This window comes from Ornithorhynchus anatinus, chromosome 11 (genome assembly GCF_004115215.2).
Source record: "Ornithorhynchus anatinus isolate Pmale09 chromosome 11, mOrnAna1.pri.v4, whole genome shotgun sequence".
In the NCBI taxonomy this organism is placed as follows: Eukaryota; Metazoa; Chordata; class Mammalia; order Monotremata; family Ornithorhynchidae; genus Ornithorhynchus; species Ornithorhynchus anatinus.
Window position 1 is genome coordinate 40,987,964 of NC_041738.1, and position 10,290 is coordinate 40,998,253.

The following is a 10,290-nucleotide window of genomic DNA, read 5'->3' on the forward strand; positions in this document are numbered from 1 at the left end:
CTGTAAAATGGGGATTAAGACTGTGAGCCCCACGTGGGACAACCTGATTCCCCTGGGTCTACCCCAGCGCTTAGAACAGTGCTGCTGTAAGAATTGATTTACAAGACTGGAGTAAACTTCATTTTTCAGTGGAGTAGTGGTTTATTTCAACTTTCAAATTGTCCTGGGATTTCTTGTGTGATGATGTTCTAAATGTTAATGAGCTCCTCCAGGCTGCTAGAAACAAAAAGCTGCTGGATAATTCAGTGTTTGTCTTTTTCTTCTCTGACTCTCTCTCTTGATCTTCCTTTCTTCACCCTTCTTTCTCCAGTATGGAAATCTGTGGTAATAGGAAGGAAGAGGGGTTTTTTATCCTTTTTTATTCATGGAAATGAATACATTTGACTTGAAGAGAATACACGATGTTAGAAAATGATTCGTTACTGAATCGTCTTCTCTATTTTGTTGTTGCAGAGGAACATTTGTGCCAGAGGATGTACCCTCACCCATGACATCACTGCCCACTTCTTCAGGGTAACTATCTCTTTTCCCTGAGGGTCTCTCTCTTCCACTGCTCACTCTGAAAGTAGTTTTGCTGCCAATTTATAGAGCTAAATCGCATGAGCTGTGAGAAATAGACTGGTGCGTATTTCTAAGAGTCCACGATGAATCCATGATTGATTTCCAGAGGTTTTAGTCTGTGGACAGCCAAGGCCCACAGACATCTGTTCTGTCCGTATCCAAGGTGAAAAGGACAGGAGTGATTCACAGAAATCATACCCCAATCAGCAGCTATCCTAAGAGCTAATTAGCTAATAGCTAGCCTAATCTTCAGCAGTTTCACAGGGGCAACAAGCTACCATTTGAAGGGAGGAAATAAAAGCCATTTCCGGCAAATCCGTTCTGTTGTCATGGCTACTTCTATATTCCCCGTTGCGGATATCATTTCTCTATGCCTCTGGCCTTGAATATGTGGTCTTTTTTATTTTCCATTCCAGGGTCTCCTGAGTGCCTGTTTAAGTTGCAAAGATCCAGCCCTAGAGGTTAACTCAGTTCTGACTACCTGTCAAACCGAATGTCCCATTATCCTGATCTCTGCAGTGGTAAGAGAGTAATCTTTCTCATATTTTCTCTTTTTACAACCAAACGAAAATAAGGGAAAACATCTTTATTTCATGCCTTAATCTGAACCCGTATAGCTGGTGGCACATTTGCTCTGGCTCCGGTTCGGAAACCCACACCCGACTCGTTCAGGAAGGGCCACTGCATCGGCAAGACCGCCTGCTGGGCCGCAGCCGGCGGTTCGCGTTTCCGGTTTCCATCGTCTGTTTTTGGTTTTTGCAGCAGTCGGTCTACCCTTTGTTGAGAGATACTTTTTATAATACCCTTTGTATTCAGAGACACCACTAATGGTGGAGACAACCCATGAAAGCGTATGTGGCTGAAAGGGCCAAATGGAGGATCCACAGCCTCAGCCACCTTGGGCACACAAAAAGTTTGTCCCTTGTTGTGTAATTGTGCCTACTGTTGGCAGCCCTGGGTGCTGTTTTTCCTTTTGCCTCCTTGCCTCTCTGTTTGAAGCTTGTACTCAAAGAGCACATTTCAAGGGACATTTTGCCCTAGAACAAAGCAGGGAACTGGGTTTGACACTGAATATTAGAACTTCCCTAGAGTTTAAAAAAAAATAATCCGTTGACCTGTAAAAGTTTCAAAGGTCCCCCCAAAGTTACCTTCTTTTTTCGGCCATACTTGGGCTTCCACGAACCTCAAGAATAAAAGAACACAGGTGTCTGCCTGCAACAATATAATCTGTTCCCTTAAAACAGTTTATCCAACTGTATTTAGGCCCTTGGCCAGAATTCTCTTAAACTATAAGCATGGGCTCTGCTAAATTGTTTGATTTCCATCTTGTTAATAAGATGTTTTTACTCCATGCTCTCCATAGGCAATTCAGCAGAACTTCTGCTTATTTTTTTATGGTATTTAGTAAGTGCTTATCACATGCCAGGCACTGTACTAAGTGCTGGGATATATTCAAACTGATCAGGTGGACAGAGTCCATGTCCCAGTGGCACTCACAGTCTTAATCCCCACTTTGCAGCTGAGGTAACTGAGGCACAGAAGTTAAATGACTTGCCCAAAGTCACCCAGTGGGATGAGTGGCAGAGCAGGATTAGAACGCAGGTCCTTCTGACTCCCTTGTCCGTGCTCTTGTCTGCTAGGTAACGCTGCTTCTCTTATTCTCCAGCAGACACCCTCTCTTGTATTTCATCTCTCTAGGTCAAGTCTGTGGGGTAGGGTGGTGTCCTAGCCCCCGGTGGATCTGATTTGACTTGTTCATTGCCAGTGCTTTAGGGGCCTAGTGACCCCAGACTTTTTCCTTGCCTTATCTTCCTAGTAAGAAAATGACTGCTGATGTGAACAGCTTTAGCAGTTTCAATCAGTAAGAAGACCGATCATTTTCATACCCTTGAGGTCTGAGGTCTGAGGAACAAGGCTGAAGTAGTGAATTCAGTCCCAGGGAGTCACCCTCCTTGGAGGGTGAGTTTATGACTTGATCTCAAGTCAGACAGGCCATCTGCTACCGCCTGGTCAGTCAACTCAGACCATCCCTTCCCCAGGTAGAACTGCCAGGGCTGTCTGTCTTGTAAAACAGGCAAAATGACTCCAAACTGAGCCAAGAGTCCCGGAAGCCGTCCAAGTGCCTGATTTCCTCTAAACTCACCTCAGGTTTGAAATTGATCAGATTTTCTGGAAGGTGGAGATGGAGAGGGTTCCGGGACACACAATCGCGCATGAAATAAAATCCCAGGATACCCTACCACGTGAATATCAGGAATAGCAGTGACTGATGGTCAGTAAAAGACCAAGAAACTTGGCCCACGTAACAGACCAGGACAGTAATGCAACTGGGTACGGCGGAATTCTTCCCATCCTAGTGAATTGCATTTTAGAGACAACTTCTGAGAGAGGGAGGGGTACACTGCTAACCCTTTTTTCACCAGTATTCTTCCCATACTAGCCACAAGAAGCCCAGATGATGGGACTTGGAGACTAGATGCCAACTATCCAGTCGCCCAAATGGAAGATCTGAGCCAATTTGACATCAATTGCTCTTCATCCCAAACTGGCACAAGCCACTAACAATAGTGGCTAAATCTGATGGGGGTGGGGGCGGGGGGTGTCTCACATTCTTTGTAGCTATGGTGGCCGAGACTAGAGCCGGTGCTTACCTGCCAATGGAAGAGGAATTCTGAGAATCCACTACCTCAAAAACTGCAAAATCTGGTGGTGGGCCAGCAGTCTGCTTGGATGTGAGTATGGAGCCCTGAGATTGGGGGTTCGGAAGAGGACACGGTTTGGGGAATAGAAAGAGTTATTTCCAAACGATTACTTCATTCATTAATTAATTCATTCAGTCGTATTTATTGAGTGCTTACTGTGTGCAGAGCACTGTACTAAGTGCTTGGAATGTACGATTTGGCAACAGATAGAGACCATCCCTGCCCAACATCGGGCTCACAGTCTAAAAGGGGAGACAGACAGCAAAACAAAACAAGTAGTCAGGCAGAGCAAGGTCTCTGTGAAGAAACAAGTTCATGCCAGAGTACCAATAATTATAGGTACTGGCTGAATTTATATGCTTACTATGTGCCAAGCAATGTGCTAAGCCCTGGAGTAGATACAAGGTAATCAGGTTGTCCTAAGTGGAGCTCACGGTCTCAGTCCCCATTTTGCAAATGAGATAACTGAGGCCCAGAGAAGTGAAGTGGCTTGCCCAAGGTCACCCAGCAGACAAGTGGCAGAACCGGGATTAGAACCCATGACCTCTGACTCCCAAGCTCGTGCTCTCTCCGCTAAGCCACGCTGCTTCTCACCCATGCTGATTTGGCAGGGGGGATGCTATATCTACCCATTGATTTGGGGGGATTATTTCTCTCTTCACCGCCCCCCACACTCCCGTCCCTTTTCCCCTCCATCTTCTGTAGAATTTTTTTGCTTTCTAAACCTGACAGAGAAACTAAACTCAGGCAGTTTCACGTGGTGTCAGAAAGCTTATGTTTTTCAGTGAGCAGATCCAAAAACACCCCACCTTTGTAGATACTTGTAGTTCCCAGAATTGAGTTTAAGTCTGTAATGAGCCAGCAAATGGATATATCCTTGATTGACAAAAGATGGAACCATAAGCCAGCCGTGGAAGTTATCTGAAGAAAACAGAAGCGGATTCTGCTAGTGGATTCTTTGGCACCATTTTGTCAAAACTGCCTTAATAAGTTTCCCTTTGATTTTCTCTTTCCAGCTTCCTCTCTTCCAACGTGGTGTCCCCCATTTCTGACCCAGTCTGGATTCCTGCTGCTTTTCTCTATTTTGCAATTCACCAACAAGTAGCTCCGGAAAGAATGGCCAGTGCCCTGAAGAAGCTGGGAAAGGATAGAGAGCAGGTAGACACGACAGTTTTTCTTCCCTGGGAGAAAAAAGTTTTTTGTAATCCAGGTTTCTATTGTTTTCTTAATGGACCTGATTCTCTAAAGACAAAGAGAAGTACGTAGAGCTCTATCTTTTTCCTAGTGTGTCATACTGATTATGATTATATTGGCTTTTACGCAGCAGCTTCAATTGCCCATAGCCAGGCTTTACCTTCAGGAGCAAAATTGCTTTTGTCTGTTTCTAGTTTCGAAAGCTGGATGATTTAATGAAGTGCATTTAGGAAAATGGACAGTAAGTCCCCGAAGCAGGGAAGAAGTTTCAGAGGGCACTGGTTGAATTTGCAGAAAGTTACCATTAGTTATGCTCAGCTGGATGATAGGTCGTGCCTGGAGAGGAGACAAAGCAGAGGGCAGTTTGCAAAATATTCATGTTCCTGAAAACCCAGACCGTGGGACAGGCTGGTAGGGTCCTAGGAGTCATCCCCCAGCCCCCCAAACAAACAAATGAACACATACACCGTCCCCCCACTCCCAAATATCTCTCCTCTTTCCCCTCTCCTATCTCCCCTCTCTCCCCTCTTTCCCTTTTGGAACTCCACAGTTACTGCTAAAGCCCCATGCCTGAGATAGAGGAATGCTGCCTTATTCTTCCTCTTGATGGAATCTGTCATCGGACTGGGAAAGAGACAGAAAGAGGGGAGGCCTCCCAGTTTGTCTTCAGTTCCCCCTAAAAACAGTTCTATTCCCATATTCCCAGTGCCACCACTGATTTTTAACTTAGACTGCCCCTCCTACCCTCACTCCCATGCCCACCAGCAGTTCCATCTCCGGAACTGCCTTGAGCCTGCTCCTTTGAGAGGCAAGCAAAATACAGTCTCAAGATAGACCCTGTTGAGAGCACAGTTTTGTGTTTTCAGCACAAAAGCAGTTCAAACTGGGTGGGGAGGTAGAACTCAAGGGAAGGGGGAAGAGTGGAGGACTCCTGGAGATGGGGGACCTGGGGAGCGACTCCACCCCAGGGATCACCTGCCTAGTTTTCCCCACCTTATATATCCAAAAGTGTTTTTAGCCCTAAATTCTGAAGTCGGCTTTTGAATGGGTGGTTTTTTCACTCATTTATTTATGACGGATTTAAAGTTGGAAGATAAAATAAGCTGATGCGTTTTCCAAAGGTGGAAAGCATTCTTCTCCAAAAGCTTTTTTTTTTTTTTGGTACAAAGGAGGGTTAAAAGTGTTCCTGAAGCACCAAACAAGAACAAAGAATTCAAAAGATTTGAAATCCTATACAATAAAGGGGCTCTCAGGGAAACTCTGATTGGCACTCCTCTTAGATAAGTGAGGAAAAACAGGGCCTGGTGCGAATGTTTCATTCTCCTCCATTTTCAGCCTGACTTTGGTCTTGAAAATGTGCCTCTGGGATGGTAACCGCTTCAGCCAGTGGTAGACGCAAAACCTTTTCAGCTTTAACTAGGTAACCCCTAGACCCACGCCTGGGGGAAGCCAGAATTCCAGTCGCCGCATGCCGGAACTCTGGTAGTAACAGTGTTTTCTCCTTCCTGGGTACTCTGTGAGCCTTGTTGACACCAAATGTTTTCTCAAATGGGGATCTGGGCCCTAATCTTGGGGAAATCAATGGGGCAAGAGAAGCATGTGGGAGTTTTTTGTGCTGCAAATGTAAATATCATATGCAAATGTTTATGTTTGTAGCTCTTGGTTTCCCTTTTCTTCTTTTCCTTGATGGGACTCATCTCATCACATCTGGCACCACAGGTAAGTTTTAAGCTTTGTTGGTTTTGGTTTATTCTTACCTGAAAGAATTTTTTTCAAACTACTTCACTTGGGAAATACCCCAGTAGATGGTGCCCTTCCAGTGTTCATTTCTACCGAGCTCGTATTTCCCCTCTCACAAGAGACTGAAACTAAAGTCCCGACCATTTGAGAACATCAAGATCCCCAGAGACATTCTGGAAGTGCCAGAATTCTGGCTGTTGGTTCTTCAGCTTCCGCATTTGAGGCTACCGATGTTTTATGTTTCAAAGCCTGGCAGGGCTTTAGAGAAATAGGGAGAAGAAAACTGCGGCCTAGAGTCAGAAGACCTGGGTTCTAATCCCCGCTCCGCCACTTGTCTTCTGTGTGACCTTGGGCAGATCACTTCTCTGTACCTCAGTTCCCTCATCCGTAAAATGGGGATTCAAAACCTGGTCTCCCTCCTACGCAGACTGTGAGCCCCAGATGGGGCCTGATTATCTTGTACCTACCCCAGTGCTTAGTACAGAGCCTGGCACATAATAGGCGCATAACAGATACCACAATTATCACAATTATTGTGGGCTGCTTCCCCTCACCCAGTTGCTTTTCCCGTCACCGGACCTCTTCTCCCATCAAAAAGTGGTATCAGGTCTGAGGCTGTTTAATGCTACTCAATTTAAACTTTGGGATAGGGATGTCTCTGCATCTCCTTTTGTCAAAACTCTGAATTGATATAAATGTGTATCATTATGCCATTTAGAAGGCTCAATATTTTTGCATTTACTCAATTTAATATCTTAGGTATTTTTAGCCCTATAGAGATCTCGTGCTTCCCATGAGATTCTGCAGCTTAGGCTGGTAACAGCTGCTCTTCCCCTCATTTCTCTGAGAAGAAAACTAAGGCAATCAGCAGCAAGTGATTTGCAAAACTAGAGGTAGACTGAAAGCTCTCTGTGGGCTGGGAACTCTCCCAAGTGCTTAGTACAGTGCTCTACAAACAGTAATTACCACTGATCGATTGAATGACTGGTATTGGAACTAAACCACAGATCAAGTTTCCTAACCACCCCTTAACTCAGTCCACTGCGAGTCACTACGGAGATGTGGAATGTTTTCAATGTCGCTCTTCTATGGCATGTGCAGGAAGGAGGAGATTTCCCGAAAACCTTAGATATGTGTTCAGAGATCCTTGGGTGTTTGGAGAGGAGGAGAATGTCCTGGTTAATTTTCTTCCAGTCACCGAAGAAAGGTAAGAAATTAAGTCTTGTCTTGTAAACGTTCTTTATTTAGTTAATGCGATGTACATCCCCTTGATTCTATTTATCGCTATTGTTTTTGTCTGTCTCCCCCAATTAGACTGTAAGCCCGTCAATGGGCAGGGATTGTCTCTATCTGTTGCCAAATTGTATATTCCAAGCGTTTAGTACAGTGCTCTGCACATAGTAAGCGCTCAGTAAATACTATTGAATGAATGAATGAATGAATGAACGAACTAGGGCTCAGCCAGTGATGAGCTCTTTGGCATCTGGATGGGTGTCTGTCCGACCACAGATTTCAGGGGGCCCATTCTGGTTCCCCCCCCAGAGTAACACCTTTGGCTCTCAAGTCCCAAGTCTAATATAAGCCACCCATCAGCTTTTAGCAGTTGCTTTATTTAGAAGCAGGAACCTCCGCACTAAGAATAATTCTCAACCCCTTGCCTGCAAGAATCTAACACCCACTAGAAATCAGCTGAATAAATATTGGGGGTGTTGAGGGGAACTTTTCCTTTGCAGGACACACGGGAGAATCATCATCATCATCATAATGATGGTATTTGTTAAGCGCTTACTATGTTCCAAGCACCGTTCTAAGCGCCGGGGTAGTTACAACACGTTCCCCTCCTCTCCCACCGGAATTCTGCGACTCCAACATCCGTGCCCCCTGGTACCGTGTTACTTCCTTAGACCTTTTACCCCATCTCTTGTCATTCCAGGGACCGGCCTCTATCAAATCCTACTCAGCGCAGCTTCAGACCAGTACATCAGGTTACTGCCTCTTGCCTTCTACAGGTAAGGAAAGTTAACTCATTTCATTTTAACGGGCCACCGCCGACGGACGGGAGTGCACAATGGCCAGTTGAACGTTCCATATTCTGTCTGGGAATCCGTGTCCGAACTTGTCTGGGTCAGACGTCTGAATATCCGGGACGCTTTCTTCGTCTCATCTGGGCATGGGGTAATCAGATGTGTGAGGGGGGAGAAGAGGAAAGAAAGCGACTTGGCACAGTTCATCGTGCTAACATATTGTTCTTCCCTCCCAGTTTAAGAGGGCAGGGTACAGAGCTAAATTTCATTCCCACTTTTATTTCAATCTCTTATGTCTCAGCCTCAGTGCCTTTTTTGATCAAGAGCTCTTTACTAGAGAGGAGGCATTTTTATATGTGGCTACTGACATGTATCTCAAGTTGGTGCAGCTGTTTGCGGGAGGAGAGACTTCTGCGGCCTCAACTCGGGAACCCTGGAAGCAGGTAAGAGACAGTGAATCCCATGGAATTCTCTCAGCTCAGGAACAGGGCATCTCCTCCACCCGTCTGGGATGTGTCTGAGCGCATTCTCGACACATCCGGCCCCGGATCAGGTTTACAGTCTGCTAGAAGTGTTTGCGTGCCCGGTAAGGTGATCTCTTTTGTGCCCTAAAGTGTGCTTTTACAACAAGGGCAGGTGGCTGAGCCTTTTTTTTAATGGCATTCTTTCAGCACTTACCACTACTAATACTAATGATGGTATTTATTAAGTGCTTACCTTGTTCTAGGCACTGTCCTAAGCACTGGGGTAGATACAAGGCAATTGGGCTGGCCACAATCCATGTCCCACATGAGGTTTACGTTCTTAATCCCCATTTTACAGATGAAGGAACTGAAGCACAGAGAAGTGGAGTGACTTGCCCCAGGTCACACAGCAGACAGGCGGCAGGGCGGGGATTAGAACCCAGGTCCTTCTCTTAGCCCCGAGTCCCATCCACTAGTCCACGCCGATTGTCTCGACCCGAGTCGCAGGCTGCCTAGCGTCGCAAACCGACACGACTGTCGTGTCAAGGGGAACCTCCGTACCCGGAGCAGAAAGGAACCTTCACTCTTCCCCTACTTAATTCGCTTCAAGAAACCCATACGTCCGGGCTCTGAAGTTGCTTGAGGTTTCATCGAAGAACTGACTGTTTTACGTCCACCCTCCCTTGCCCTCCGCCTACTGTCTTCCTAGGTAGATTCTCTAGGATTGATAAGAAAAGCTCGTCTGTTTCTGTTTCGTGCCATACCCCGGTGCCCAAAGAGGAGTTTCTCAAACGTAACGGAGGTAATGTAAGGATTCTCTTTAAGGACGGTCCTAATCAGTTTAACCCATGAGAGCTCTTTAACGTCAACAGCGAAACGGTTCACCGGGAAGTTGGACGGAGGCCTCCTAGCGCTCCACGGCAAAGAACTGCAGCAGCCCCCCCCCCGAGCCCAGGGGCCCGATAGTGGCGTGAAGGGCTTCAGCGGTGGCTTCCACACCACCTCGGTGCGGTCTCAGTGACTGAGCGCGGGTGCCCACCCCCCCACCCCCCCGCACCGCCCCACCGTCTCCGGCAAAATGTTGCAAATACCTCTTCTCCACCTACACATCCGTCCCCCGGATGTACCGTCGGCATCCCCTGCCCCTCACCTGATCCTATAGAGTTGACAGCTTGGCGCTTCAAGTAGCTTTATTCATCAGTGGCATTTACTGAGCGCTTACTGCGTACGGCGCCCTGTACTGAGCGGTTGGGAGAGTAATAATGATAATGTTATCTGTTAAGTGCTTACTATGTGCAGAGGACTGCTCTAAGCGCTGGGGGAGATACCGGGGAATCAGGTCGTCCCACATGGGGTTCACAGGCTTCATCCCCATTTTACAGATGAGGTCACTGAGGCACAGAGAAGTTAAGTGACGTGCCCACAGTCACACACCCACGACCTCCGACTCCCAAGCCCGGGCTCTTTCCGCTGAGCCACGCTGCTTCTCCCACAGAGTCGGTAGACACGTTCCCTGCCCCCAGATGAGCTATTGGATATTCAAGGCAAGCGGCAATAAGCTGTTGGCCTCTCCCATGGGCACGGGGCTGTGGGAAGACGGTTCCG

At 46.8% G+C, this 10,290-nt stretch overlaps 1 protein-coding gene across 3 annotated transcripts in view; it reads left to right on the forward strand.

Annotated features, from left to right (window-relative positions):
- FANCA (FA complementation group A) overlaps window positions 1-10,290 on the forward strand; it is a 64,319-nt gene that overhangs the window by 53,628 nt on the left and 401 nt on the right. For all 3 annotated transcript variants that reach the window (XM_029075048.1, XM_029075046.2, XM_029075047.2), the window contains exons 34-42: window positions 454-513; window positions 978-1,082; window positions 3,181-3,293; window positions 4,280-4,421; window positions 6,114-6,176; window positions 7,299-7,404; window positions 8,131-8,206; window positions 8,523-8,664; window positions 9,395-9,487. In XM_029075048.1, coding sequence (XP_028930881.1) covers window positions 454-513; window positions 978-1,082; window positions 3,181-3,293; window positions 4,280-4,421; window positions 6,114-6,176; window positions 7,299-7,404; window positions 8,131-8,206; window positions 8,523-8,664; window positions 9,395-9,487 — 900 coding nt within the window. The remainder of the gene's footprint in view (window positions 1-453; window positions 514-977; window positions 1,083-3,180; window positions 3,294-4,279; window positions 4,422-6,113; window positions 6,177-7,298; window positions 7,405-8,130; window positions 8,207-8,522; window positions 8,665-9,394; window positions 9,488-10,290) is intronic.